General features: G+C 34.4%; 1 protein-coding gene across 2 annotated transcripts in view; it reads right to left on the bottom strand.

Annotated features, from left to right (window-relative positions):
- The window catches only part of GRID2 (glutamate ionotropic receptor delta type subunit 2), a 1,374,233-nt gene that overhangs the window by 305,229 nt on the left and 1,041,776 nt on the right, over positions 1-27,228 (bottom strand). For both annotated transcript variants that reach the window (XM_007450019.1, XM_007450020.1), the window contains one exon: positions 3,082-3,279. In XM_007450019.1, the coding sequence (XP_007450081.1) occupies positions 3,082-3,279 (198 nt within the window). The remainder of the gene's footprint in view (positions 1-3,081; positions 3,280-27,228) is intronic.

The following is a 27,228-nucleotide window of genomic DNA, read 5'->3' as shown; positions in this document are numbered from 1 at the left end:
CTGAACTTTACATTATCATACAATAATGATATGCTCTTACATGCAAATAAAAACAAACTGTTTATGAAGAACAGCATACAATTGCTTGTGTGTGGTTTTCATGCAATAAATTCTTAAAGTGTTTTTAAAAAATTATAGTTGGAAGTGATCTTCCCACTAACATACTTGTATTCCTCATTTCATAGGTGAGGAAGCAAATCTCAAAAATCTAACTAACTGGAGCGAGCACACAACCAAATTAAAAACAGCACCAACATTAGCCTCATTATAATGCTTGGTACTTTTAACTTGCATTTAGTAAGTGAAGATTGTTAGTGTGATAATTCTTAAGGATTTTTATCTACTACATCTATAGGATAAACTTGCATAATGCCTTTCCTTTTGTTTATCTTTAATATAACTGCTTATTTGGGTTCAGTTCAGGCAGGACCTCTCAGAAATACAAAGACAGAACACTTGTTTTGTGGGTTTATAATAAAGGAATATAAGATAGTCATAGTTTTTATAAGAGAGATGAGGATTGATGATCCCTGTTAGCCTATTAAAATAGTTCTATTAACGTTTTGCAAATAAAATTCCATATGTAATGGGTTTATTAAATAAACTGACGTTAGTAAAGTTTTAAAGGATATGAAAAACAGCTTTATTATTTTTCCTATCACTGTCTTCAAAACCTCTTATTTTCTTTTTCTCTTCTACATCTCTTAGAAACAACTTAGATCCTTTAGCTTTCTGAATACTTTTCAGTATTCCAGAAATAATTCCAGTTCTGGCAATGGTGGAATACTTTTTTATCGGGTTAACCCAACAAAGAGTAACAATTGTAAATTCTGGATGAAATTAAAAAAAAACACACATGGAACAGATTGCAAATCAGCTGAAAGCAGGCATAAATTGAAGAGTACTCAACCCTTTAAAGATGGTAACTGCTTTGGGTGAGATCTACTTTTATATGGCTCATTCACTGAGGACCCACCTCAGTTAGGCAACAACGGGTAGCTAGAGCTCAAGCAGAAAGTCAGAGTCTTATTAGCTTAATGCATCAGAGGATGGTGTTTGAGGCAGCCAGACTGTGCAGAAATCAAAAGAGGACTCACATAAAGGAGGGAGCCACAGAGAAATAAGCCCCAAAATCTATGTATAAACTTCCCTCAAATCCTTGGTTGACTCCTAACCAATACATGCGTAAGAATGAGTCTAGCTACCTAGAATAAAAAAGTTACCGAATGAACTTAACAGAAATTGGACATGGCAAAGAAAGAATCAATAGCCTGAAAACAGATCACGATAAATTATCCAATCTAAACATCAGAGAGTAAAATATTATGATGAAATAAACAAGACCTCAGTGACTTACGAGACAACATTAATAAGGTCTAACTTGAATGTTTTCTGAGCCTCAAGTACAGAGGAGAAAGAGAAGAGGGTGGAAAAAAATATTTGTATAAATAATTGTCAAGATTTATTAAACTTAGTGAAGCATATCCCAGAAGCTCAGTGAACCCCTAACAGAGATAAATACAAAGAAAATCATAGCTAAACATCAAAACATCAAAAATGAAAAGAGAATTAAAAAACGGCCACCCCTACACTATAAAAAAGGAGCAAAAGTACAAATGATGGCTAACTTCTCATCAGAAACAACATTTGGCGAAACCCAACAGAATGGCATATTTAAAGTCATGAACATTAAAAAAAAAACTTTATGTATGGTAATGAATGTTAACTAGACTTATTGTGGCAATCATTTTGCAATATATACGTATATCAAATCATTAAGTTGTACGCCTGAAACTAATATAATGTTATGTATCAATTATACTGTGAAATAATAATAAAAACATTTAATATTGTATGAAAAATTGTTGAATGATAATTTTATTTTGATTTTTGAAATAAAAAGTTGCTCTTGCTTTAAAATCACCAGCCTTGATTTCAGGAATAATAATATTTCATCTATAATTTTCTTCTTAGATAATAAAAAAGTATGAGGAAAAATATATTTTGATTATAAGTGACTGTGTTCTGAGACTCACAGTGCTCTTGTCAAACATAAATCAGAATCAGCAGTGTCACTTGAAAGCACCAAGACAAAAAGTATCTAGGAAAAATAAACCTGTCAACTCAGAGTTTGTTATTTGCTAATAATATTAAAACTGAGGATAAACAAAGAAATTTTAAGATAAACTAAAGTTGAGAGTATATGCCACTTGTAGGACTGGACTTCAAGACATTGTAAAGGAAGTTCTTCAGGCTGAACTAAATGATACCAGCCAGAAGCTCAGATATATAGAAAGGAATAAAAAACCACAGAAATAGTAAATAGATAAATAGTTAAATATCAGAAACTGTCTTTTCCCCCCTTTATACCTTTGAAAGTCAACTGATTGTTTAAATCAAAAACTATGACATTTTACTTTGGAGTTCATAAATATAAATACATGACCATAATAACACAAAGGATATAGTACCTATAAATGGAATTATATTGCTGTATGTTTATTACTTTTTTTAATGTGATGTGGTATGATATTAATCTACATAGAATGTGATAAGTTAAGAATGCACATTACTATCTCTAGACTAACCATAGACAAACAAAACTACAGAGAAATACAGCTAAAAAGCTAAGAGGGAAATAAAATCAAACACTAAAAAAGTTCAATTAACCCAAAGGAAAGCAAGAAAAGAAGGAACAGAGGGAAAAAATGAGATACACAGAAATCAAATAGTAAATTATAGACCTAAACATGACTATTCAACAACTCATCAGGAAGACGTGATGATTAAAAATGTGTATGCTCCTAATAATAGAGCTTCCAAAAAATGAAGCAAAGACTGACAGAAATGGAGATAAAGTAATAGAGAAATACTTTTCTATTATAGGAAATATCTTAAAATTTAGCTTTATATTGTCATCAGTTTTTCTTTCCACAAAGTTCATGAAATAGTACTGGTGAGATTTGATTCAACACCACCACCTAATGCTTTGCCTTACACTTATTTTATATGAAATTAGCTTCCAAGGGTTATAGTCAACCTTTAGATATGTGATAAACAAACAAACAAATAAATGCTTACCTTAAAAACTAGTTCTCCCACCAAGCCATTCCATGTCCCATCTTCTTGTGGGCTTCCATACTTGTGATCCGGTGCAACATAAATTTCATAGTTAAAACCCAGGTAGTTAGATAAGGCATCCAAAACATCAATGGAGAAGCCTTGGTATTTCTTTGGCTTGCCCAGGACATTTTCAGAGACCATTACAAAAGGTTCTTCCTACATGGAAATAAGAGAAATCCTTGATGTCAATCGATATTGCTCTCTTAAAGCAAAGATTAATTCTTCAAAGAGTTTTGCTTACAAACAGTCTAAAAATTGGTTTTACACTGTGAGAGAATAACTTAGAAATATAACTTATGTGTTATTAATGCATCACTTTATCAAACAATGTTTAATCACCCAGTTTCTTATCAGCTCTCATTTTATTATTACCATATCAAAAATTAGATGAAAGTGATTATAAAACTTCAGGAACCATGAATTCATGCTTCTTGCCGTCTCGGGACCAACCTAAGATTCATCAATAATAAAATCATATTTAGGAGACCATGAATTTGTTTCTCTCCCCAGGCAGTTATTGTTTACTTATGTCAAAATATGTAAAATAATATTTTAACAGATATAAACTACATAGAATTTTTTGAAAAGATCAAAAACTTCTAAGAACATATAATTTAGCTAAAATTTATAACATCACATTTACTGGGAGTTATTTGCTAAGTAATTTTGAAACTTGGATATAAACACACATTTCATTGCAAAAGTAATTTCTTTACTACTGTTATGAGAAATTCACTTACTTTTTGGGTAATTTAGTAAGTTCAGCAAATTGGTTTCAATTTCCACCTCTTTCATCTTTTTGCATTGTTGTCCTCTTACAGTTAACAAATAGTGCCCTTTCACTTTTTAGAACACCTGGTGTTAAGAGCGGTAAATTGGTTTGACACATGCTGGCAGACTACAGAAAATTAGATAATCTATTTCTTAATTTCCTAAACTTGTTCAGGAATCTTTCAACAACAGTAATATTTACAGATAACCATCCATAGTAATGTATATACACCCAGTCCTGTGGACAGGTTAAAATCTATCCTGGGTCTAAGCGAGAATACCCATGGATTTTAGCCTTGGATCATTTTTCCTTAGGGACTCACAAAATAGCCTCCATTGAGTGGTAAAATAATACTTTGCTTTTAGCTCTTACTCAAAGACACTAAGTAAGCGCCTTATAAAATCACTGCATCTATTATAGGAATATTGTCCACCATAACATTCAGTTTTCCCATGAGATAAATTTTTAAATTGTTCAGAGCCAAGAGAGCTTCATTTTGCTTCAGTAATGCCTTTTTTAAAATAATGAAAATGTAAATAATTATTTAGGTATCCCATTTCACTTTGGATACCCAGGAGATCATGATGCTCATCTGTAACTATGTTGATATTGTGTTATTTGTAATTTTTTAAAAATCTTAGTTTTCTAAACTACTGGTACTATTTTGTTTTAATTGGTCTTGTTTAACCATTTATATCTTATTTTATAGTAAAATAAATCAGTAAATAAATAGTTAGATGAAGGATGTGACTGCTGTTTGTTCTCCAGTAGTGTTCTCCTCTTTGTCATTAATTATATGTATGTATTTTCATTTTAGCACTACTGAGAATAAAGACAATCCACAGTCTCCCTTCAGGCAAGATGAGACCATGTGACCAATTCTGACAAATGTGATGTAGGCAGGGTGCTTTGTGTAACTGTTCTTCTGTCCTTTCTCCTTATGAACACGTATTGGCTGGAAGCTCTGGTAACTATCTTAGATCACACATAATAGAGAAATAAGACAGAAGAAGTCTATGTCCTTGGCACTTGAAATGCTATAGAAGACTGACTGACTCTCTAGGGTTCTAGAATACAAGAAAAATTTAAAATTTCAATTTCTTGTTGTTAAGCTCCTGATTTTTTTCCTGTTTTAGCAGTATTTGATGTTAATGAATAATGACAGATTGATATATCAATAGATGAGAGGTTTTGAGAATGAATGAAAATTTCTAATACTGACTTTAATCTAAATGATATAAAATAAGTGAAAAGTAAAAATTCAACAAATCCTTTAATACAATATATAAAATACAGAACATCTTCTTGATTCCAAATATAAACTTCCCGCTAATATGGCAAAATTTGCTTCTGTCCATTTGGTTGTCTGGACAAAATACAGACCTAGCTAATGACTATGAATTGCACAAATACTCTGAAGTGGGTCATGAAGTTATCAGATTCAGAATGGGTTAAAGAAATTCCAAAATAAAGATCATATTCAGAGAGCATGTAAATAAGATCAGGAAATTCTAGAATTAATTGGGCATTGATTGTTTATATCATGTTGTACATGCTGGCAACAGAGAGCATGTAATTATTTCCTTATACACATTTCATTCATTTCTATATTTTTAACATCTATCCACTGACAAACCAATGGAAAGATACTTCATGAAAAATCTTATTATTTGACTGGTTCCTCTACCAATAATTTTGGACCATATGTATTCTTTATTTATCCATGGTCTTTAAAATCTAACAAGTCTCTTAGGTACAGCAGCAATTTAATCACCAGGATATAGAAAACCACTCTTTAAGGTTACAATTAAAAAATTAAGAAGACTAACTAATTATAATGCAGAGCTAACTGCTCTATGTGGCAAAAATAATATCCAAATGTATGCTTTCATATGAAATAGTGATTCTTTTTCATTTTGATTATCTTTAGAACAATTGTTTAATATGTTAGATTATGTTATATTTGCTTAATATGCTGAATTTCCCCCTAGAAATGACTTTTTAATTCCAACTTTATAAGTAAATCCCTAGGCAAATGGATCCCTTTCAGAAGTTTGTTGTCAAAATCTGCTTCTAGCAAAATCAGCTACAAATGATTAGAGTTACAGAATAAAAATGGTTATACGAAAGGTTGTTTTAAAGACTGTTGATGAATTATTGATGAACATGCTTTTTAAATTGTACATCCTAACTAAACTTTTATTACATCTTATCACTTCTCTTCTAGACCAATATTTCTAAGCTTTGTTTTTAAGCTCTATTACACATTTGGATCACCATGCATAAATCCTACCTCAGACCACTTGTGTTTTATGAGGACAATAAAACAATACATTGGACAGGTAAACATAGCAACAGAAATTAGACTGAAGCTCTGGGACCGATAATAGAAAAGATACTTGTTCCTTCTCTACAGCAATACTGAGCTTGGTTTAATCACTTTTATCAATGCACCTATTTCCAAAATTTATTCATTCATTGACTTATCCATTTAACATGCATTAAGCAGTTACTGCATCAAATTACTACACTCAATATAGTGAGAGATATGGTAAAAAGTCATGGACACCACTTTCAAAATAATCATAACCTAGTATTGGAAAATCTATGTACTCAAAAACATAAAGCAAAACTCAAGCAACCTGCAGTGTAACTGGTACAAACAGAATATAAGAGAAATAGAAAGGAAACTGTAAAAAAAAGGAAAATCACCATTTTGGGGGTTACAAGCCATGTACTATTTTAACAGATAAGAAAAACTAGAAACAAAAGTTTCGACTCAGAGTCACACAGTAAGTTACAGACAGGAGGCATCATCATAACTCAACTTACTTCAATATTATATTTTTGGACCTCAAAATTTTCAAGGTATGGATTAAAATCTAAAATGCCATAATTTGTTCCATATTTTAATGCAGTTGAAGGTGGTGTGAGACTGACAGACTCCAGATTCCTGACAGGAAGGAAAAATAAAAAACCCACAATCCTCTAGGAAGTATTTTCATTTTAGGTCTTACATTATCCCTTCAAACAACTGGTTGAATACAATGTCCACAGCAAAAGTCAAAGATACCATGTAAAAGGAAGTTATATTTCATATACAGAACCAGCAGAAGTAATATGAAAGAAGATCTTTCAAGGACTCAGTTACTAACATTTTCAGATGCATATTATAAAAATTATGTTTACTGTTTTTAAGGAAATAAGGGGAAAACTTTTCTGGCAGAAAATTGGAAACTAAAGGAAGTATCATTGTAGAATTTGAAAAGAACTAAACAGAAATGTAAGAATTAGAAAAGACAATGACCAAAGTTAACAACTATCTAAGTTTATCAGCAGATTAGAAACAGATGAAGAGAGAATTAGTGACCTGTTATAGGTCAGAATTAATATCCAGGGTACAAAGGAATAAACAAATAGAAAATCCAAAAAGAAGGGGTAAGAGACGAGAAGCAGAAAGAAATGTAGTATGATAATACAAATGCTGTTAAGGATATGAGGAAATAGGAGCTATCGTGACCTTTGCTGGATGTTTAAATTTGTACAACCACTTTGAAAAACATTTTAAATATCTAGTAGAGATTGAAAATCCTTATATGCAGTTAATTTTGCCTGGTTTTGAGAGTTACATACACATTTATCTAGTATGAAGATATGGATAGCTATGTCCTAGCAACTTCACTCCTTGGGTATGAACACTAGAGAATCTTGGGCACCAAAATATATGCCCAAGAACGTTTATAGCAGCATTGTCTGTAATAGCCCAAATCTGGAAATAATCTAAAAATCCAAATGTCTGTCAACATGGAAAAGTAAACATATTGTGGTATATTGACGTAATGTAATATTAAACAGCTTAAAATTGAAGAAAGCAGAGCGATACACAGTAATACAAATGAACGTTTACAAGAATCACGTTGAGTGAAAAAAGCAATACTCCAAGAAAACAGTTTGGTTACATTTTTGTATCATTCAAAAACAGGGAAAATAACTATGTATTTAAGGGTACATAGTGGAGACACTATAAAGAAAATCAAGGAAGTAATCAGCTCTGGGTGGTTGGCCCTGGGATGCTGGAGAGGGTATGATCAGAAAGATACACAAGCAAAGACGGCTCTTGCAGTAATGACGATATTCTGGTGTTTTTGTTCTGGGCAGTGGTTACTTGGATATTACTTTACTTTCAATCAATTAATGGTTTAAACTTTTTTCTGTATGGGTGTTATATTGCAATATCAACAAAAATAAAGAAAATTACGTTAAGTGGGAGTAGATAATGGAGGGTGTTGAAACCTTATTAAGGTTACTGTCTTATTTGGCAGGGAACTGGAGCTTTGTGGAAGGGAAATAGCATAATCAGAAAGTAATTTTGAGAGAAGAGTGTAGAATGGATTGTGGAAGAGTGAGGACTAAGGGTCCTTTGCGACGATACAGATGACAGGAGATTATGGCCTGTGCCTATTTAACATATATTTTAAAAGTGTGTACAGGTGGCTTTCTGTCTTCTATTATAGGGACAGGAAGAAGAAAAAGAGAAATTATAAAATCCTGCCTTTAAAATTCATTTCCCAGCAATTAGTTTCAAAGAGTATTAATAGGACTGAATCTAAACTGGTGAAAACCTGTCCACCTATTAAATGAAAACAAATTGCAGACTTCGATTTGCTGATCATTTGGATGACAGATTCTCTAAACATAATCCTGAGCAACTGGAATAAATGAAGCTTTCACAGAATGCCTGTAGTTTATCAATCTAAGTGCATTAGCATGAGGATCCATAGACCTGCTTATAGAAGAGTGTTTCAGGGGTTGATAATTTTCATATTAGCAAGGATTTAGTCACATCACTTGTTGGGTTATTAGATAATAACTTCATAATCCTGAATTTGTATTCAGTCACTTAAAAAAACTCACGCTAATTGCTTAGTTGATTTACAACACTGCAACTTGCAGATTTTGTAGCTAATTCCCATATTTAATAAGTATTCAATATTGTTTGCTAGTGATAGAGTTTGGCAAAAGCATCTGACATTTCTGATAGGTGCAAGCAACAAGCTCTACTGCCAAGGCTTTACTAAGGGCTGTTTAGAGGTTTCAATATGCACGACTTCACAAAATGCGAGGATGCCCAAAACTAGGAATGAGTCACTGGAAATTCCTTACGATTCTACTCACATATGTGGCTCAAAGACATTAACAAGAGAATGAGAATATTTCTTAGTGACCTGTTTAAAAAATTTTTCCCCATAAACTATGCTCCTGGCTGAAGCAAACAAGAACTGTCTTCATGCACAGTGTGAGCTTATATTTTGCTTGGGGATGACACATTCCACTGCGATATATGCAGAATTAATGACTATCACTGTCCTTGGAAAAGCCTCGCTATTTTTGTAGACCATATACGAATATTAGAAACTACTACAAGTTAAAAAAGGCAAAAGGTATGGAGGTTGTTATTAAAAAGATATAAAAACACCAGGACAGGAAAACAAAAATGAGGAACATCAGGGGAGGAATAAACAATCTAGGTGTTATAAAAGCAAAAATATCCGAGTTGCACGGAGAGAAGAAAAGCTCGTCACAGGGATATGCAATGAAAACATTTTTAAAAGGGCTCCTGCAGAAGGATTTTATGGAGGAACAAAGATTTAGAAAACGTTGCACTGAACTTACCTTTTAAAATCTTTGCTTAAATATTTTTATCAGACGATAAGATTCAAATTATAAATGATAGAAGTAAACAAAAATATTTAGTCATTCTAACTTCCTAAAGCCATATCTTACATATTATTTCTGATTCCTATTTTGTAAGCAATTATTTAAGTGAAAAAAACACTTTAAATTGAACATAAAGTTAAAGCTATTATTAGTATGCGAGAAAGTTCATTTTCACAATAAAATGTTTGCTTTTGTACATTCCTTTATGATCATGAAATGGCTACATTTTAGTGACTTAACGGGGGGTGGCGAAACTAAATAAAGATGTTCATTTTGTTTTCGCGAGAATTTGAATAAGATGCTGTAACTGGGAGTACAAGGTCATCAAGGACAACAGGCAGTCACAGCAATCCTAAGTACATTAGTTCTCATTTATTGGTTTTCCCTAGCATGCATTTGAAAATACATTTTTAGGAGGCTAAGATTCTTATAGACCACAGGGTTACCGCATACAAACTGAGAACTACTAGGCTTTTGGTTTGCTTTCTGAATATGAGTGCTGGATAATATTTTCTGTGTGTTTGGTCCAAGTCTTCATTATTTTGCTAAATTTAACACACAAGTGAATCTTACAAGGGCACAGCCACATGCAAGAGTCAACTCTATTCCATAAATATTGTCAAAAGTTTACCAGGGCAGAGTACTTTGTAAATGCAGTATGTGAAGGAAAACTATCACGAATATGTTTTGAGCTACAGCATATTACAGCTGCGAGGAGTGACTAGCTCTACCAAATGTCAGAAGTCTATAAAATATTTAACTGAAGAACTTGGTAAAATTTGACTTCAAAATGATGATAATGTTTACAAACTCTCTGGTTGATACAGTCATATTCCTGTAAAAATGCTGTCAAGAACAGTAATGTTAATAAATGTCAGCAGAGCTTTATGATATGACAGTCTATGTCAGCATATAAAGACATTTAATAAATGTAAACTGAAGCTAATTAAATATCAGAATTCAATGAAAAGCCATTTAAAATTAAACTTGGGATGTTTAGGGCTAGTGGTATATCCATCCAAACTAATATTATTACAGGAAAATAGCAGAAATTCAGATATTTATTCAGTCATTCAAGTGTTAATGCCAGGCACATGCTATGAATACAACAGTGAACAAAGCAAACAATAAACAAACATCTCTGTCCTGCTAGACCTACGTTCTAATGGGAGTGATGGACAAGAAACAAAATAAGTAATATATATGTTATGTCATATGATGATAAGAATTGTGTGGGGGGGGAATTAAACAAATAATGAGAACTAAGAGCTTAATGAGAAAGGGTTGTACCTTCAGTTAGGAAGAGCCTCTGCAGAAAGAACACTTCAGACTGAAGAGAGAGTAAGTGCAGATGAGTCAGGCAGGAATCTCGCTGACATGATTGAGAGACAGAAGGGAGAGTAGTGTGGTGGGAACTGTGGGAGCTAGGGTCAGATAGGAAATGTCTGAGAGGTAATGGGTGTGTGTCTGGTGGAGCTTAAACAGTACCTTTAAGCCTCTGTGATGACTTCAGCTCTTACTTCAACTGAGATGGACAGCCTGATGGGCTCTGAGCAGAGGGGGTTGTGATCTGCTATGTTCTAACAGTTTTCGAGACGGTTGATAGCTGCTATTGACAAGAGACTAGAGGGGCAAGGACAGAAGCTAGGAGAGCAATTAGGAATCCTTTGCAATAAACCAGTGAGCTAGGCAGTGAAATGGATTTGATGAGAAGTAATTGGATTCTGGGTATATTTTGAAGGTAGAACTGATGGGATTTCACTGATATATAGATGTGGGGTTATCAGTACTTAGTGAGAAGTGATGGAATGCTATGCTATACTTGTGGAAATCCTCAGTGGAGGCCTCAGTCTTGAGAAGAGTATGGACTTCTGAGATTCTCCCTGAATGTTCTTTCTATTTGGTGTATGCATCATAATTCTATTAGAGGGATTAAAACTTTCAGTCAGTAGAACAAAGTCCTCAGGGCGAATATTCAATACAGAATCAAAGACAATATTTTGAAAAAACCTACCGTACAGAATACAAAATTAATACACATTCAAATTTAATAGAAGGAAAATGTGTACTTTCTTTTTTTCCTGCACATTTGTGACTCACATAGTCAGTTAAAAGAGAAATAATATTTATCAGAAGAAATAACAATCATTAAAATCATAATCTTTAATGCTTAAATTTTAAAAGGACAAAATTCAATATCAAGCATTAAGAGTGAATTATTTATTTTTGTTCTCTGAATATACCTTTGGGAAATACAAATTGTAAAAAGATGAGTTATTTATAGCTCATTGGATTGGCAAGGATGAAAAAGAATGTTAATGTTTATCAGCAAACATATGAGGAAGCAAACTTTCTTATATATCATTTATGTGAGTTAAATATGGGACAAACTTTCAAGCAAACAAATTCACAGTTGGAAAGGAAACACTTTCAAATTTTTGTGTTATTTCTTTTGGTAATTTTACAACTAAGGAGGTAAATCATAAATGAGCACAGGTATGTATCTAAAAGACTGTTCACTGCAAATTCTCTAGTGAGAACTTGAAAACAAACTAAATGCCCGACAATTAGGGATTGCTTTCTAAAAAGTCTCTATGATAGACTATTAAACAGCACATTCAGCTCTCAACTTCAGTGTCTTAATGCCCTGTTAAATAGTTATCTGCTCAGAATTGGGCCACAGGAGGGTTTTTTAACAAACTAAGAGGAACATTTTAAAGTTTGGGATTGGTTTGTTTTTGTTTGTCTTATAGAGAGATTCAAAACATCACTGTAAAAACATTACTTTCATTTGCATTCCAACATTATTTCAGGAAATGAGACATGGAAATGTTGAGTTTCAGTTGGCATTCTGGGAATTATATACAACCCTGAATAAATTAATGGAAGTTTGAGGCAACTGTAAACATAATTCATTAAGCAGCTGAAAAAAACTATTGATCACATCTGCTGTATAACAAAGGATATTTATTTACATTAAAATATTTATTTACATTAAAAATATTCACATGTATTTTATATATTTTATCTTACTACGTGAAGTCAGACAGAGACAAATATCATATGATATCACTTATATGCGGAATGTAAAAAAAATGATACAAGTGAACTTATTTACAAAACAGAAACAGACACACAGAATTAGAGAATGAATTTATGGTTACCAGGGGGGAAGGATCGTGGAGGGAGGGATAGATTGGGAGTTTGGGATTGACATGTACACACTGCTATATTTAAAAACAGATAACCAACAAGGACCTACTGTAAAAATAAATTTAAAAATATTCATATGTATTTTGCTGAATGGGAAGAAATTATACAAAACTATTTATGAGTATGGGTGCCTTAGTTAATTCAGGCTGCTATAACAAGTTACCATAGACTGGGTGGCTTCAAGAACAAACATTTATTTCTCACAGTTATGAAGGCTAGGCAGTCCAAGATCAATGTGCTGACAGATCCAGTGTCTGATGACAGCTTGCTTCCTTTGTCTCACATGGCAGTGAGCAAAGATGTCATCTTTCTCATGTCTCTTCTTTTTTATTTTATTTTATTTATTTTTTTATACAGCAGGTTCTCCTTAGTTACCCATTTTATACATATTAGTGTATATTGTAAGGGCACTAATCTGATTCATTAGGGCTCTACTCTCATTACCTACTTACTGTAACTCCAAGGCTCCACCTTCAAACACCATTGCACTGGAAATTAGGCTTTAATATATAAATTTTGGTGGGACACAAATATTTAGTCCATAGGAGCGTGCACTTAAAATTTGAAAAAGAAGTAATAATAATAGCAACAAACATCCATATAGGACTTACTGTGTGGTGGGCACTTTCAGATGCTTTTTGTATATTTATGCCTAGCTATCCTATGAGTTTAGAATCATAATTATCTCTGTTTTTATGGATAAAGTAACTAGATTTTTTTTAGCTAGTAAGTGACAGACACTAAAATATTAGTAAGTTTTTGATGGAGAAATATGGATGACTTTGTTAATTTTCATTTTCCCTGTTTTCTAAGTTTTTGTCATCGACTACGTAACACTTGTATCAACACTTGTTGAATAAATGAGTCTGAAGCATGAGGGAGAGGTCAGGGTTGGAAATAAAAATTTGTTTATAATTTTCAAGAAAGTAAATGAAATCACTCCAAGGTAAAGTATAGAAAGAGTTAGGGATGAAATTCTGCAAAAAGAGACTCCAATGAAGGAGGCAGAAAGAATAGAGGTCAGAAGTAAATGAGGGGAAGACATGGTTGGAGGATGCAAGAAAGGACAGTTTCAAGAAGGAACCAGCTGCTGTAGATTTCAATGCAGGTGAGAGGTCCAGACCGATAAGGCCTGGAAACATCCATTTCATTTGTCAGGTGAAGACCTGACCAAAAGGTCATGAAGACCTTTTGGAAAGCAGTTTCTTTGGAGAAGTCAAAATAGAAACCAGTAGAAGCTAGTGGTGTGAGGATAAAAATAAATGATAGTGAAGATAGAACTGAAGTCTGAGACATTTGCATTAGAAAGAATTAGTAGAATAAAGAGGATTCAGGGTCAAAGAATGTTTTTCATCCAAAGCATGTTTTCAGGCTAAGGGAGGAAGCAAATAAAAAATAGCAACAACAACTACTACTACTTACATTTTGCCTGTCATCATCCCTATCACTTTACATTAATCACCTCATTTAGTTCTTGGAATACTCTGGTATTGCTACTGTTCCACAAATGTTCTCATTGTGTCACAAATGAGAGACCTGAGATTTGGGGATAGAATAGATAACTGAGCTTATAAACTAGTAAGAAAGATTGAAATTTGAATCCAGTGTTTGATGCTGAAGTCTGTATTCTTTTTCTTTTTTATTATTGAAGTATAGTTGACTTACAATGTTGTGTTAGTTTCAGGTGTACAGCAAAGTGATTCAGTTATATATATAAAAATGTGATTCTTTTTTAGATTCTTTTCCATTATAGGTTATTACAAGATATTGAGTATAGTTAGTTCCCTGTGCTACACAGTAGGTACCTATTGTTGGTTACCTATTTTATATATAGTAGTGTGTATATGTTAATTCCAAACTCCTAATTTATCCATCTCCCCCGTTTCCCCTTTAGTAGCCATAAATTTGTTTTCTATGTCTGTGCATCTCTTTCTGTTTTATAAATAAGTTCATTTGTACCTTTTTTTTTTTTTAAAGATTCCACATATAAGCTATATCATATATTTGTCCTTCTCTGTTGGGCTTACGTCACTTGGTATGATAATTTCTAGGTCCATCAATGCTGATGCAAATGACATTATTTCATTCTTTTTATTGGCTGAGTGATACTCCATTGTATATATGTACCACATCTTCTTTATCCATTCATCTGTCCATAGACATCTAGGTTGCCTCCATGTCTTGGCTATTGTGAATAGTGCTGCAATGAACTTTGGGGGTGCTCAACATTGCTAATTATTAGAGAAATGAAAATCAATACTACAATGAGGTACCACTTCACTCTGGCCAGAAAGGCCACCATCTAAAAGTCTACAAACAATAAATGCTGGAGAGGGTGTGGAGAAAAGAGAACCCTCTTGCACTGTTGGTGGGAATGTAAATTGGTACAACCACTATGGAGAACGGTATGGAGGTTCCTTAAAAAACTAAAAATAGAACTACCATATGACCCAGCAATCCCACTCCTGGGCATATATCCAGAGAAAACTATAGTTCGATAAGATAAAGCCTGTATTCTTAGAAGTTAATTTAGACTGCCTGCATCAGCATTTGGGTATGTATGTGTGTTTGGGGTTGGGTAGGAGGTTCAGAAACTACATGGTATATAAAAGAGAAAGAACTTGGGCTATAGTCTTTTAACACACGGTAGTATCAAAATCAATCTCTTCTGTCTCTTTGTCCACTCTATATCTCCTTTTCTATTCTAAACTAGAACTATTTATACTTTCTTCTTCTTCCAAGTCACACTTCAACTTTAGTCAGCATATTGATGGGAATACAGTTTCGGCATAAAGATTATGTTAAAGTGAAAACACAAAATCTTATCTGAACTTCCCTTATCGGAATAAAGCAGAGTCTCCTGAAGATGCAGCTGCCATTAAACCTATTTGCAGGGAGGGAGTTTCCTGCAAATTCCTGGAAGGAGACAGTCTACTTGTTCCCATTAGCGTGCACAAAAAAATCCAACAACAGACCCTTCCTACTTTCCCTCTGAAGCCCTGAACTCCACCTCCACCCCTCCTGTTAAGCTGGTATATAAACCTTTACCTCTGGATATTTAGCAAGTTACTCATGCCTAAATTACTAAATAAACCTTGACTTTCCTCCTGTTGTCAGTTAATTCGCAGGTGTTGTCAGTTAATTCACAGGCCCCTAAACATATGAACCTAAAAGGGCAGAGGAAATGTTTTCCTCCCAACAGTACCAAGCTGGTTTCCTGAACGAAGACAGTCTTTTCCTTAAAAACACATCTGGAGATAACAAGGTACATAATAATTTTGCTAACCCCACTCTATACCCTTTGTCAAAACTGCACTCACTATTTCTGCCACTGACCTGCCTGATCTGAGGTTTTAAGAATAAGGTGACAGGTTTTCTATTTCTAGTGAGCTGAATGCTTTCTGAAGGATATGCTTTTTTCTTTTGATTTTATTACGAAGCACAGTGGGAAACTTAAAAGATCTCCTGCATAGAGGGCAGAAACAGAAGCGTAGAAAGCGGAAAGGTGCTGATATTTAAAAGCAAGAAACAAATCTGTGGGGATTTACAGAATGTAGAGAAGTCTGAGCTTAAAGCTGCAAAGACCATATTCTGTGTTTCAAAAATTAGTAAGTGTATAAAAGAAGATTATGAGAAGTTATTCAAATTAATAAAAGGCATTTAAAAATAACTTCTGTGCTAGCTCTTACCAGGATTTTAGATATGGACTACAGTACTGAATTAATTATGGGGACACATATTAAGGGATTAGAGGGAGGTTCCCATAATTTACTGAAAAATGTAAAGATGTATGAAACTTTTTCCCATCACTATATTTTATTGCATAATAGATTGGAATGTTTAGCATAAAACCAGCCGTAACACTTACTCTCATGACATCCTTCATTGGATGGAACAAACGTCACTTAGACAAAAAAACATTGAGCATTGGTCCATTTATCCTTACATTCCTCAGCAGGTACTCTAGGAGTATTCCCAAACGTAACATTACGTGTATAGAAAAGCATCTTAGTTCTTGGGGCTGATGACCAAAGGTCATTCTTTTTTTTTTTTTTTTTTTTGGCGGTACGCGGGCCTCTCACTGCTGTGGCCTCTCCCGTTGTGGAGCACAGGCTCCGGACGCGCAGGCTCAGTGGCCATGGCTCACGGGCCCAGCCGCTCCACGGTATGTGGGATCTTCCCGGACTGGGGCACGAACCCGTGTCCCCTGCATCGGCAGGCGGACTCTCAACCACTGCGCCACCAGGGAAGCCCTCAAAGGTCATTCTTAAAATTTTGAAAGGACTCATAAAAAAAAAGGTGAGATATTTTTCAAACTCTTTGTTCTTGATAAGTGATCACTTTCTTATTCTCCTTGACTTTAAAAAAATTAAAAGACCTTGCTTTCAAATGTTAATCAGTTGCTTCTTTATTCCCCAGTAGACTTCGGACCATTCAGCCTCAATACTTCATTTTCTTGAGTGTTTTACTGACCATGGTCTTGGAGATTACATTTGGCTCAGAGCAACACAGCAGCTTGTTATTTTTAATTGAACTGCAGAGTACATTATTCTACATAAGAATCAGTGGGAAAAAAAATGAGTGCAAACATTTCATTTTCCCGTTTCATGCCACTAGCAACGGTTGGAAATAAAAAGAAGAAAAGGAAAAAAAAAAAAAACCCACCTTCAAACCTACCAAAAAAACCCTAAAAAATGTAAAGTTCATTTCCTCATGCTAACTTCCATCACATAGAGAACCTGAAATTCTTTGCTCAAAGTTTTAAAACATGCAAGAATCACAAATCCACTTTTCAGCATTATGGCCTTTTTGTTTCCAGGTTAAAATAACTGATACACAGTTTACGTGGAGATGCTGTGAAAAGATACCTTAAAATCCAATCCTCTTTGTATTTCGACTGATCATTAAAAAACCCAAGGGGTGTACTCTGAAAGAGTATGCATTTGCCTCCTTTCCTTGACCAACTTTTCCCTTTCTGTGGCCTCCATTAGTATGGTGGTTCTCTCCTTGACTGCTTCCTACCTCCCCAGAGGGAGCTGACTTTTAATAGCTGTTTGTGTTCTGGAAGCTGACAGATGAGTAAGCTATTCCCACGTTGGGTGCTTTTTAGAGGTATCTCATTTCAGACCACACTAGAGTCCCATTTAATGCAATGGATAGTGACTTGATGAATGATCCCCTATTGGTCAAACTTGTTACTGTGCATTTGAAAGAATCCAAATGCCACTTGAGGCCTGGTTTCCTCACTGGTAAGGCTGCCATCTGACTCCTTAGCTCTTTGAGAGGGACTGAGAAAGCATACAAGGTTTTCTCAAAATTTATTTCCTTTGTAAAATGAAATCTAATTGTTACACTTTAATTAAAAACATTGGTTTTCCCTCCTGATTGGGACGATTTCTAAAGATATAAGCAAGGACAACTTTCTGTGACTTTTTTTTTTTGCATCTGTTTACCCAATGCTAATTTATGTCAGCTGTAAACATCAACAAAATCAACATGCTACTGGAGTTTAGAAGTGGCAAATGAATATGCATCTTCCTAATGAAAAGCCGAACCTTTTAAGAGGTCAAGGCAACATAAGAAACACTGATATAGCAAGATGTGTGGGAGTATGCTACTTTATATGTTTGCTCACCTAAATGTTAATTACTACATAATTCAAAGGTAAATACATGCTTTTCACATACCCTTTTAAAGTCTTGGTATAATAAGATCCCCCCAAAATGAAACCTTTCTCAAAAGTCTCTCTTATTTTAAACCTATGTCCCCAGTACATGTCTCATTAGAAATAAATTATGACAAAGTTGTGAAATAAAGGTTTATATCTTTAGTTTGTAAAAAAAAAAAAAAAAAAAAAAGGGGATTGATATGCTTTTGTGTCATTCTTTCCCCAGCATTGTACAGTTTCTCTGGATGTATGTATGATCTATTACTCAGCCAAGGCTCAAAATGACCCCTATGTCATTTTGACCCCCTTCCTGCAAGTATTCTCCTCAGATAGCTCTCTCTTTTCAAACATGTCCCCCCAAATACCAACCTCCTCAGCTTTCACAACTTTGATCTCTAATTTCTCAACTCAGTAAAGCTGACAATCTGTTTTGGATCTATATCCCTGGGCCTCCAATCTGGAAATTGCCATCAGCCAAAGATCTGGGGTGATTGTTGGAATCATTTCGTTGTTTGCAACCTTTAGGAATCAAAGTCCTTATTTACATATTGACCAATGTCTGAAAGTTTTTTTCCATACTTTGCTCAATTTTCCAGTTGTTGGCAACAGGAATTTAGTCCTGTTCTTGTCACCATCATGGCTTGCGGGGAGCCAGACAAACAAGGATTCAATGCTTATTTTTGCCACAACTGTAACTTGAAGTTATTTAACTAGCTCTAAGTCTCAGCCATATCAACAAAACACAAATAATAATCTTGAGGGCTCCATGAAGATTAAAACACCAAGAATAATAAGTGTGCCCTAAATGGTGGCTGGTAACATTATCTGTAAGATTTAATGGCTCTTAATTCATTAATATATTCCTTTGTAACTCTAAAAAGTAAAATCTGTATCAGAAGCATTTCTCTAGCTTTCATATTTATACTTATATTTATTTCTGAGGAATTATATATAGAACTGGTTTTGTTAACTATGCCAAAACTACTGCATTAGCAAAAAGTAACTTAAAACTTCAAGGTCACCTTAACATTGGGATTTCTTTCCAATGCAGTGCTATATGATATTGGCTAGAATATTGCAGAGGTTATGGAAGTCAACATAGACCTACTGTTTCTACATCTTTGAATTTGCAAATGACTATGTCAATATCTTTCTAAACTTCTAGAGACAAGTAGTAACTCTATTTTTCAGAAGTAAATTATATAACACATCTCTGAAACATTTATTCACTGTTTAGTCTAAGAATTCAGGTTTCCTCTTGCAAAAGGAAAAAAAGTTGGGTCATGCACAGTTAGCTCGGTCCAACAGCGATATTCACATGTCTGCATGACAGAAAGCATCTTAAGAATTGGTGTGATGAGAAAGAATAAGAAATTGTCAAGCCACTGTCATGCATCAATTCTCATGATGATTTTATTCACTCAGCATTGAAGTGAACACATATGCCAGTGTTGCTATGAATTACATTGTTTGAATAGGCTAGTCTTCCTCAAGTGTCTGTTTATAAAAATCACATTTTCCCCTTTTCTCTCACATAAGGTGGATACCAGCAGCAGAACAGACAACAAAATATGTATACCATACAGAGCTATGTGTTTCAATAATAAAGATGAGAAACATTCTACCTAATCTTCAGTCTAGATCAGGGTCTCAACGATGGTGTTTTTAACTTGATGCATGTTATCTAAATTATGTAATGCTAACCTTATTCTCACAGAAAATTTCTATTTAAATTGTCTCTGAAGGAGCTCTTTAAAAAGAATACCTAAAACACAGGCTGCATTTCAATTTCATTTGCTTCAGGTGATACTCCAGTTTACTTATAGGATACTTTAAATTCTTGATGTCTGCATATTTTTGTGTATACTCTTTACACTGATGGATATTCCTTCCCTTTTATCTATGCCTTGATAATCCCTGCCTATGTTTCAAAACTAATCTGTGTCACCCTTTAAGCCTTTCCCACTGCCCTACACATGCGATAGATGCTTTTATGTTCTCCTTTAACACTCTGCATAATTAAGAACTAACTCCTACGTACAGCACTTCCTATCTGCCAGGCTCTGTTAGAAGTCCTTTCTTCTTTGCATTTATTAGTTCCTTTAATTTTCATAGCAGCTCTATGACATAGATAATGTTGTTATCTCCATTTTGAAAATGAAGAAACAGAATCATAAAGAGTTTAAATACTTGGCCTAAATTCACAGATAGGAGACCTGGAGATTGAAATATAATCTCATTCCAGACTTGTTTTTTTTAATACCTTCACTGAGATATAATTCACATACCATATAATTCACCCATTCAAAGTGTACAATTCAGTGGCTTTAGTACATTCACAGACATGTGCTATTATCATTGTAATCAGTTTTAGAACATTATTACCCCCTAAAGAAATCCAGTTCCCATTAGCCATCATTTCTCAAGCCCCTAATCTCTTCCAGCCTTAGACAGCCACTAATCTTACCTTCTGTCCCTATACACTTGCCTATCCCTGACATTTCATATAAATGGAGTAATATAATATGTGATCTATTGTGACTAGCTTCTTTTAATTAGCATATTTTCAAGGTTCATCAATGTACCATGTTATCAGTGCTTCATTTCATTTTATTGACAAATAATATTCCATTTTATAGGTATACCACTCTTCTTCCAATCATCAGTTGATACACATTTGTTTCTATTTTTTGCTATTATCAATAAAGCTGCTATGAACATTTGTGTGCAGGTTTTTGTGTGGACATACATTTTCATTTCTCCTGGGAACATACCTAGAGTAGAATTACTGAGTTGCACAGTAAGTTTGTGTTTAACCATTTGAGAAACTGCCATACTGTTTTCCAAAGCAGTTGCACTATTTCACATTCCCACCAGAAACATACAAAAGTTCCAATTTCTCCACAACTGTGCCAACACTTGTTATTATCTGTCCTTTTGATTTATAGCCATCCTAGTGGGTGTAAAGTGGTAGCTCATTGTGATTTTGATTTGCATTTCCATGACGGCAAATGGTATTGAGAATCTTTTCATATGCTTATTGACCATTTATATACCTTCTATAAAAAACTGTCCAGATCCTTTGCCTATTTTTAATTGGTTTATTTTTTTCACATTGAGTCGTTATTATAACTTTATTTTTATATGTACTAAATACAAGTCCCTCATCAGACATATGATCTGCAAATATTTTATCCCATGCTGTAGGTTGTCTTTTCATTTTTTTTGGATTCTGTCCTTTGAGACATAGACATTTTTAATGTTAATGAAATCTAATTCATTTATTGTTTTCTTTTGGTTGTTTGTGCTTTGAGTGTTATATCTAAGAATCAATTGCCAAAATAAAGTCACAAAGATTAACATCTAATGTTTTATTCTGAGAGTGTTATAGTTTTAGCTTGTACATTTAAGTCTAGGATACATTTTGAATTAATTTGTGTACATGATTTGAGGTAAGGGTCTAGATTCATTCTTTTGCATATGGGCATCTGGTTGAAAAGACTATCCTTTCCCCGATTGAATGATCTTGACACATGTTGAAAATCAATTAACCATAGATATATGGGTTAATTTTGGACTCTCAATTCTATTCTACTGATCTAAACGTCTGTTCTTGAACCAGTATGATTACCATAGCTTTTAGGTAAGTTTTGAAACTGAGAAGTGTGAGTCTCCCTACTGTTCTTTTTCAAGATTTTGTGGGTTTGTTGTTTCTTTTTCTTTTTTTTGTTTTCTGCCTATTCTGATTTTCTTGCAGTTCCATGTGAATTTTAGGATCTGCTGGTCATTTATGGCAAAACAAAAAAGTCAGCAGAGGTTTCACTGAATCTGTAGTTCTGTTTGGAGAATATTGCCATCTTTACAATACTGAGTCTTCCAATCCATGACTATAGGCTATCTCTCCACATATTTACAACTTTTTAATTTCTTTCAACAATGTTTTGTAGCATTCAGTGTACAAATATTGAAGTTGTTCTGTTAAGTTTATTTTTAATTATTTTATTCCCTTTGATATATTTAAATGAAAATGCGTTTATTAATTTCTTTTTTGGAATTTTCATTGCTAGTGTGTGAAAATACAATTGCTTTTTGTAAATTGATCTTGTATGCTGCAAAGCAGTTGAACTCATTTATTAACTCTAGTCGTGTGTGTGTGTACTCTTTAGGGTTTTTTAAATGCAAGACCATGTCATCTGTAAATAGAGATAGTTTTACTTCTTCCTTTCTAATCTCATTCCTTTTACTTAATTTTCTTGCCTAACTGGGCTGACTAGAAACTCCAGCACAATGTTGAACAGAAATAGTGAGAACTGACATCTTTGTCTTGTTACTGACCTTAGGGGTTTAGAGGGTTTTTCAGTATTTCACCATTAATATGACGTTACCTGTGGGTTTATAGATGCTCTTTATCAAGTTTAGAAAATTCCTTCCCTTCTATCACAAGACTGAAGGGGTGTTAGATTTTATTAACTGCTTTTCCTACATCTGTTGAGATGATCATGTGGGTTTATTCCTTTATTTATTAATATGGTATATGAGATTGATTTTCATAAGTTGAGCCAACCTTTTATTCCTGGGATAAAATTTACTTGTTTGTGGTGTATAGTCCTTTTCATATATTGCCAGATTCAGTTTTCTAGCATTTTGTTGAGGATGTTTGTGTCCATATTCATGTGTGTCATATTTATTATGGTCATTAAGCCATAAGCTCCACTAATTACTGATTGATTGCTTTACTGTCTTCAAAAATTCCCTGGGTTTGCTCAGTAGTTTGAAGAAAATAAATTTTGGTAGGGGTCATTTTTGGGGTTAATCTTTAAAATTTATTCTGACCTCAGGAAGGATATCCTTAGCTATCTCTTTATTCTGGTTTTCTCTGGTGAGCTATCTGGCTTATGATTTAGCTTGTTATTTTTAATTAAGAGGAGCCATAGACCTGAACTTCCTCATGCTCTGTTTCAAATAACTGGAGAATGTTTAAGGGCTCTCTTTTCTCGTGGACTGCCTCTCCCTTGGACAAAGTCTTTGTGCTACAACTCTGGGTACTGAGTTGGGTGGCAGCCTCTGGTCTTCTCCATTTACCTCAGTTGGCATGGAACCTCTGCCCTTGGAGCAAGCTGGAGTGATGGCAATCAAGGCCCCAGTATTCTAGGTCTGGGGTTGAGACTGCATCCTATGGGTCAGAGCTGGGTGAAGAAAGGGAGCCCACAAACTCTTGGTCACACTCACCAGGAATTTAGCCTTTTCAAATTTCATGTGGATGGTATGAAAAATCCTAGCATCCTCCAGGAGAGATAACCCTTAATTGGAAACTTTTAAGGGAGAATAAGCCCTGTCTTCTTGGCCAAACCTACTTGGAGTGGAGCCTCCATCAAGCTGAGTAAGGCAGAAAGTGAGGTGGAAGGGGAAGGAGCAAGATGAGGCTGAGACACTATAGACTGTTGTTGTTTTCATTGAGTTTTAGTAGATTTTCTTGATTAAGTGTTACTTCATTTTCAGTATGCCCTTAGGAAATTTCCAGAGACTTTAAATGGTTTATATTTATTTACTTACTTATTTAGCTAGCCAGTTTTTGCCCTGTTGCTTATTTTTCTAGGGAGTGGGTCCATGGAACTTCTCACCCTGCCACCTCAGAAGTGGAACTCCTCCAGTGACAGTGTTCTTGACCACAGTGTTATACTGTGTACTTCCAGTGTGGTAGTTATTACATGGCACTGAACGGATTTTATTGAGAATTTTAGCTTAGTTTATTTAAGACAGTATCCATGGGAAATGTCCTCTGCCAGATTTATCATTTTTGCCTGGAGCTTTGAACCAAACTTTAGTGTTTATTAACACTTGAAAGGAGCCCTCTTCAGACACTGCTGTGGGAGCTGTAAGAGATGGCCATCAACTCCCTTCCCATATCCTTGATGTGAGTGCCTGCCAGGAGAGCCTCTTATCAAGCTCACTCTCCCAGCCCCTAAATTTGCCTCTAGGCTCAGCAGACTCAAAGGCTGAGACTCAGGAAAGCTTAAAGCTCTATGGGGGTTCAAAATGCTGAAGGTCTCCAAGTAGCAAAAACATGGACAATGTCCTTAGCAAAAAAATAAGCAAAATGACATTTCAAGGCTGTTCTTAGTGTATTTCCTAGTTATATATTAACATATAGAGTCTATTTAAAGCTAGCCTGAAACCAAACATGATTCCTATGAGACAATGTAATTGACCTACCAGACTTTTAGAAATATGTACAGTTTATTATTTGAATGTTCTTTTGTATCAGTTATTTGTGTTATTTTTTCTCTAGGAAGCAATTTCACTAAGAGGAGAGTTGCTGTTGTTCTCATTAACAGATTTTCAAATTAAAGTTAACAGTGAGTGGACTAAAAATCATGATTCTGTAGTTTATGTTTTGCTTGTCTGCCTTAGGGTGCTTTAAATAATTTCCCACAAAAATCTGAAGATTGATGACAATGATTAATTATGCCTTCATGATCACTCATGCTCATTTTATTCTTTTCTTTAGTTTATTTACACATCATTGTTCTACTCAGACATAATAACATCTTATATTTAGAAACACTCTGCACTTTACTAACTGCTTCCACACAGTTTAAGCTGTTTACACTCATAATAACCCTGTGGGGCCAGTTTTATTATTCCTCTTTTACAGACAGAAAAATTGAGGTTCAGAATAGCTCCCTGGCTTCCATAAGTTCAATGACCTACTAAGTAGAAAAGGTGGAACTTGAACTGATGTCTTTTGACTACAAACCTAGTACTCTTTGCAGTATATGACAAATGGCTTTTAGTATGACTGTGTTGCAGAGAGAAGACTAGGTGGAGAAAAAGCAAGGAAATAGGTTGAAGTACTTCCAATAAGGAAATCAATTGCATATTATTTACTCTTTTGCTAAATGGTACATCCAGAAGAAGCTAAGTACACTGCTCCATCTTACACTGACATAAATCATGGGAACATAAATTAGGAAGTATCAGTCCACATGGAAACAAAATATTGTGGAACAAAAGCCAAACAATGAGTGCCTCTAAGACGAAGAGAATATTAAATGATTCTATATGATTTGTAACTTCTCACCAAATGTGAACTTGCTATTTAATAATATGAATGAATGATTCTTGATGTTTTAAATTAAAGCTTTCTACTTCTTTACGTTAAAAGCATGTAAGTCATTCCCTAGTAACAACTATGTCAAAGGATTTAATAATAGCATAATCCTTTGCCATCCCTTTTGGAAATTTAGACTTAGTAGATGGAAATTAAAGGATGAGGACTCCTAAGACTATTTATTCAGGCATAGTCTTGTGTCCATTCCTGTTCTTATTTTTGTAATTACATACAAAGTTTTTTATTTCTTTTCTTTCCCCTTTTTTTCCCTTCCTTTTTTCCCTCCTTCCTTCCCTCCATTTCTCTCTCTCTCTCTCTCTCTCACACACACACACACACACACAGAGGCTATCAGAATATTTTAATTTGTTCATTCAACATATATTTACTGACCTGCTTCTATATACCTGATATTGCATGTGAAAACCAACTTGTGTTTTATTGGTATGCAGCTTAGAGGGGGAGTCTAACACTAATGAAATGATTACAAAATAAAAACAGAGAGTTACAAATAGTTCTGAATGAAAGGACACAGTGAAATGAGAAATTAAATTGTCCTGTAAACCCACGAAGCTGGTCCTGGTTGTCGCGGTTGAGATTAGATCATAAAAGGCTGTGACATACGTTTCTCTTTCTATCTGTCTCTCTCTGTTTTATCATTCTTTCTCAGGCTCCCCACAGTGTATTTAATTCTGAGTCCTTCATAAACAGGTCCTATTTTCTGATAGAGAATTTAATAATGTTGATAAAATAGTTCATGTGGAAGTCCTTGAAAGCAGGGACTGTATCTTTTTTAACTTTGCCTCTCTGGGATTAGCACAGTGCTTAGCTGACAACAGATGTTCAACAATAGTTATTGAGTCAAAGCTAATAGTTAGGGTGTACTATACAATACTGTTTTACCTTTCTCTGATCTCAGATAACATCTCCATTTTCACAGGGAAATAAGGCCTGCTAAAATAATTCCAAGAAGTGAGACTAATAATAAGAAAATATTTTAGGAAAAGGAAAATGTTCTTAAAATGATGGCTCAGTAGGAAGCTATCTGCTACACCCTTCTTATGGTGATTTGCTTGGGGAAATTTACCTTTCTCAACAGAGTGTAGACTTCGCTTTATGTGGTATAGTTTTAATATAAGCTGCCTTGGTGTATTTTCTTTCTTTTTTTTTTTTAACATCTTTATTGGAGTATAATTGCTTTACAATGGTGTGTTAGTTTCTGCTGTATAACAAAGCGAATCAGTATACATATACATATATTCCCATATCCTCTCCCTCTTGCATCTGCCTCCCACCCTCCCTATCCACCCCTCTAGGTGGTCACAAAGCACCGAGCTGATCTCTCTGTGCTATGCAGCTGCTTCCCACTAGCTATCTATTTTACATTTGGTAGTATATATATGTCCATGCCACTCTCTCACTTCGTCCCAGCTTACCCTTCCCCCTCCCCATGTCCTTAAGTCCATTCTCTATGTCTGTGTCTTTATTCATGTCCTGCCCCTAGGTTCTTCAGAACCATTTTTTTTTAGATTCCAAGTATATGTGTTAGCATATGGTATTTGTTTTTCTCTTTCTGACTTCACTCTGTATAACTCAATTTCATTTCTTTTTATGGCTGAGTAA

This window comes from Lipotes vexillifer, unplaced genomic scaffold (genome assembly GCF_000442215.2).
Source record: "Lipotes vexillifer unplaced genomic scaffold, Lipotes_vexillifer_v1.1 scaffold178, whole genome shotgun sequence".
Lineage (NCBI taxonomy): Eukaryota > Metazoa > Chordata > Mammalia > Artiodactyla > Lipotidae > Lipotes > Lipotes vexillifer.
The sequence above is the reverse complement of the archived record's forward strand: the minus strand, read 5'-3'. Positions and strand labels throughout refer to the sequence as shown.